Source organism: Portunus trituberculatus, chromosome 32 (genome assembly GCF_017591435.1).
Source record: "Portunus trituberculatus isolate SZX2019 chromosome 32, ASM1759143v1, whole genome shotgun sequence".
Lineage (NCBI taxonomy): Eukaryota > Metazoa > Arthropoda > Malacostraca > Decapoda > Portunidae > Portunus > Portunus trituberculatus.
Genome location: NC_059286.1, coordinates 11,786,140 through 11,791,139, shown reverse-complemented (window position 1 = coordinate 11,791,139; position 5,000 = coordinate 11,786,140). Strand labels below are relative to the sequence as shown.

The window sequence follows — 5,000 nt, the reverse complement described above, 5'->3', positions numbered from 1 at the left end:
TTTTTATGTTTAGTTTACTCTGTTTTCTTTTTACATACATTAAGTCAAATTTATTTTAAGTTTCCTTTTGTTTTGTTTTCATTTTTTCTCTTTCCTTTTTAATTAAGTCACCTCTGCTAACTTTCCATAAAATAACTCTTGTTTTCATGTTTTTTTCACATTTAATTTTCATTTTCATTTCTTTTCATTAAACCTCAAATTTACTCCTTCCATATCTTGTTTACACTAATTTTACCTTTTTTTTCATTTCCTTATTTCTTATTAAGCCCTTTCATTTTCTTTTCATTAAACCTCAAATTTACTCTTCTCTTATTTACACTAATTTCCTTTTTTTTATTTCATTCCCTTATTTTTTATTAATCCCAAGGTTATGTCAGCTTACTTTCGTGTCCCTTTTTAATGCTTGCCACCTGATTTAACTCATTAACCAGTAACTTTGTCCCCACCTGCCTGTGTGCCAAGGGTCGGGGCATGCCTTTCATAAACCCCCGTCAATTTAAAGTACGTATTTCTTGTTTCAATGTTACGTTTTCTTCCTTGTGTATCGCATTTGCTATTTGTTGTTGTTGTTTGGGTCCGTTTTGTGTCACCTCCTATTCTGATTTTTTCCATATTACTTTCATTTCCCTGTTTCTTTATCTAGTTTCCTCCGTTCTCTCTGTTCTCTTTTACTTTTATTTTTCATATTCCTATTTTTTTGGTCTTTTCTTGTCATTCGTCTCTCTCTCTCTCTCTCTCTCTCTCTCTCTCTCTCTCTCTCTCTCTCTCTCTCTCTCTCTCTCTCTCTCTCTCTCTCTCTCTCAGCACCCGCTGTGTAGAAGTAATTTTGCAATTTGTAATATAATGGAATTGCAAGCTTTTTGGGTATCTTGTTTCCAAACCAGTACTCTCTCTCTCTCTCTCTCTCTCTCTCTCTCTCTCTCTCTCTCTCTCTCTCTCTCTCTCTCTCTCTCTCTCTCTCTCTCACCTGAATTTTTTATTGATATGTCACCTGTGAACATCTAATTATCTTGTCCATGGCTTACTCTCACCTTGTCTTGACTGATTCACCTGTAACACCTGCTCTTGATTATCTCACCTGCCTCTTAATTAGCTCTCACTATGCCCCCTACCTTTAATATTCTCACCTGAACTTAATTACCTCTTAATTGCCTCTTACTCTCCGTGTCCCCTCATTAGCTCCTCCACACTTGCTCCAGCCTTGCCTCCTGCTGCTGCTGCTGTCACTTCCTCTCTTCAGCAGGTCTGAGACGACGAAGGATCGAGCTATTACCATCAGCCTGGGACCCCCCACCAAGAAGGGGCGTCGACCCCCCCTCTCCGCCGTCGCTCTTGCCTCCAGGTTAAAAAAAAGAGAGAGAGAACATACATACACATCAACACGTATTGTCTATAAAGTTATCGGTTTTGTCTTTACGGATTTTTTACCTTGTTTTGGTCTGGTATACGAGATTACGTTGTGTTTATTGTGTATTTAAAGTTGTTTTTCATTTTTATACACGTCACTGTCTTTGCAATGTACTATTTATAACCTAAGCTTAAGTAATCTGGCCTAACCTAAAGAACAATCAGTGAACTTTGCCCCATCAAGACATGTACTATAATTGCAAAGGTAATGACACGTGTAGCAATGAAATCTACAACTTTACATGCCAAAAATGCTAGAGTCACGTGTGCCAGGATGAAACGGGTGCATTTCTGTAATCCAAACTGAAATACCCAGTTGAGTTCAGACCTCCAGTCCCTCGATCCTACCCCGTACTGACACGCAGACCCACACTGACCCCTGAGGAAGACTAACATAGTAATCCCTTTAAGTCCCTTCGTGAATCCGTTTTCTATGCCAAGAGCACCTCGTGAATGTCTCGCGGCGAACCTCCTTTCTTTTTCAACCTAGAACATTTTTTGAAACCTAGAATAGAAACCGTAGAATATTTTGACCACTTCCTGTACTTTGAGTATAAACGAAACTTACCACTGGCTAACTTCATTGTAAAGTAGAGTAACTCCCACTAATATTCCCCGTAACGTATTAATTTACCCTTAAGTGACGTCAAGAGGACAAAATACCTAAAGTAAAACAAGAATAATATTAAAATGAACATCTCTTTATTATTGTAATGCACCAGAATGGCCCCTGATATTCCCTGATGGTCTATAATATGTTAGTGTGCCATGGATAACATTTAAGTGGTTGTAGTGACTCGAAAACTGTCAAATGAGTGCTTATAATATTAGTGTACTATTGATAACATTTAACAACACAAAAACTATCAAATGAGTACCCGTGATATATTCGTTTTCCCTTGAGAATGTTTAGGACACGTCAACAACAACACAGAACTATCAAATGAGTGCCCGTAATATTAGTGTACCCTTGATAATATTCAGGATGAGTCAGTAACAAAACAAAAACGAAAAAAGAAAAGTCAAATGAGTACTCGTAATATTAGTGTACCCTTGATAATGTTTAGAGCACATCAGTAACAACAACGGTATCAAATGAGTGCCCGTAATATTAGTGTGCCCTTGATAATGTTTAGGGTACGTCACTAGCAGCACAGAAGCTATACAATTAATGAGTACTCGTAATATATTCGTTTTCCTAAGACAATATTTAGGATACGCGAGTAACAACAAAGCTATCAAATGAGAACTCGTAATAATAGTGTAGCCTTGATAATATTTAGAAGACGTCAGAAGCAACACGGAAATTATCAAATGAGAGTTGTAATATATTCGTCTCCCCATGATAATATTTGGAAGATGTCAGTAGCATTCAAGTGGGCCTGTTTTTTTTTTTTTTTTTTTTTTTCCCTCTTGGCTTGCTCTCTTCCCTTCATAAAAAAAAAAATGAAAACTAAATATCAAATCAGTGTTCGTAATATTAGTGTACCCTTGATGATACTTAGGGTACCTCAGTAGCAATACAAAAAAAAAAAAAGTGTCAAATGAGTACTCGTAATGTTGTGCTCTTGATAAAATTTACGTGACATAAGGACAAAACATTTAAAATAATAGTAAAATAAATCAAATGAGTAACTCTTTATTGTTATGATATTCTCAGATGTCCTGTAATAACACAAAAGATATTAAATGAGTACTTGTGATGTATTAGTGTGGCCTTGGTGACGTCAGAACAAAACATCTAAAATAATAGCAGAAAAAGAAAATCAAATAAACGCTTTTTTAATGTTATAATATTCTCAGGTGTCTTTTAATTTAATGTACACCTGAGCACACTGAGGTAACGGTAGCACGAAAAGAAACAGTGCAAAAACGTAAACGAGTAGATTCTTATAATGAACCGGAAATCTAATAATCTAAAAATTAAATACAGGAACAGTAACCAGAAATCTGATAGGCGCCTCCCTCCTCCTCCTTGAAAATAGGAGTAAAAAAAATCAAATGAGCACTTTTTTGTTGGTTTGATCTTCTCAGGTGTCTTGTAAATATTAACGTACACCTGAGGACACAGGTAACGCTAACATGAAAAGAAACAATACAAGAAATTAAAAGAGTACACACTTTTAGTGAACCGTAAATGTAATGTTCCTAAAAATTAAGCACAAGAATAGGAATCGCAAAATAATGCTCTTAAATGCTCCATAATGTAACAAACCTCTTTTGCGCTACCTCTGATCAGAACTAGACCTAACATTAAAATAAAATAGAAAAATGAGAAAGAGAGAGGGAGAATTAAATAAAGATAGAAAGAAAATTTGGTAACTGTGTAAACAAAATGGTGAGACTTCTCTGAGGTTAGGCTAGCAAGTAAAAGATTCACTGTACATAAATTTAAACCAGTACTTTTTAACGCACTGCCTGAGTGAACCTACACAACACCGGTGCTTAACCGCTTCAGTACTGTGACATTTTTTACCTTGAGAGTTGTGTACGATAAGACCATTTTATTGACATTAGGAAGGGTCTATGGAGGTCAGAAGATTAATGGCCACAGTTTTCACTATTCCAACCCCTTCAAAACTGAAGCACATTTTTAGCTTGAAAGTTGTGTACGATAAGACCATTTTATTGACATTAGGAAGGGTCTATGGAGGTCAGAAGATTAATGGTCACAGTTTTCACTATTCCAACCCCTTCAAAACTGGAACACATTTTACCCTTGATATTTGTATACGATTAGACCATTTTATTGACATTGGAAAGGGTGAAAGAGGTCTATGGAGGTCAGAAGATTAATGGCCACAGTCTTCACTATTTTAATTCCCCACACGAGTTTCTGAAGCTGTAAAAAGTCACCAAATAGTAAATAGAGTGAATATGGGAACGTGTCATGGCACTGAAGGGGTTAAAACAAACTAATGATGCAATTGTGTACTAGGGTTAACTGACTCCCTCCCACCCCCCCCCTCCTACCCGAATGTTGCCTTGGCTCCTTAGTGGTATACAGAAGTGGTGTAGTTTCGTTGACAAGAAGCGTAATAGTAAAAAATGGGATCTAGCTTTCCTTCCTTAAAAAATTACAGTAGCATAGTTTTTCCTTGCCGCTGAAGAAAGAAAATGCCGTGTAAAGCACTGTTTCTTCCCTTACTTTTTGAAATAGTAGTTTTTTTCCCCGTTTTTAGAGTTTTTTTTCCTTAAAGACTTAGATCCCTATGTTTAAATCCCCCGTGTTTAAGAGGATTGTATTTCTTTTTCTTTTTCTTTTTTTTATTTTCTCTTCCTCCCTTTTTAAAGACTTACCACAATAAATCGATCGTTTCTTGGAAGGGAAAATGGATGTTATTTTTCTCTCCATTCCCTGTGTGAAATTAAATAGACATTTTTTACTTACCACTTAAAAAGAAAAAAAAAAATAAAAAGGACACAAGGAGAAATATATTACCATTTTAAAAGAACGCAAATACAAGAAAAAAATAACGTTAATAAAACACAGACCATAATGAAAATAATAATAACTGATACCACTAATAATCAAGAACAAGTATACCTAATTAAACCTGTAATTGCACACCGAGGTAATTAAGCGCTAATCA

The 5,000-nt window shown here is 35.8% G+C and overlaps 1 protein-coding gene across 7 annotated transcripts in view; it reads left to right on the top strand.

Annotated features, from left to right (window-relative positions):
* The window catches only part of LOC123512049 (calcium/calmodulin-dependent 3',5'-cyclic nucleotide phosphodiesterase 1-like), a 509,263-nt gene that overhangs the window by 474,402 nt on the left and 29,861 nt on the right, over positions 1-5,000 (top strand). For 5 of the 7 annotated variants that reach the window (XM_045268216.1, XM_045268214.1, XM_045268212.1 and 2 more), the window contains one exon: positions 1,241-1,342. The exons of 1 other annotated variant lie outside the window; for it this stretch is intronic. In XM_045268216.1, the coding sequence (XP_045124151.1) occupies positions 1,241-1,342 (102 nt within the window). The remainder of the gene's footprint in view (positions 1-1,240; positions 1,343-5,000) is intronic. One more of the 7 variants, XM_045268215.1, reaches the window with a different exon arrangement.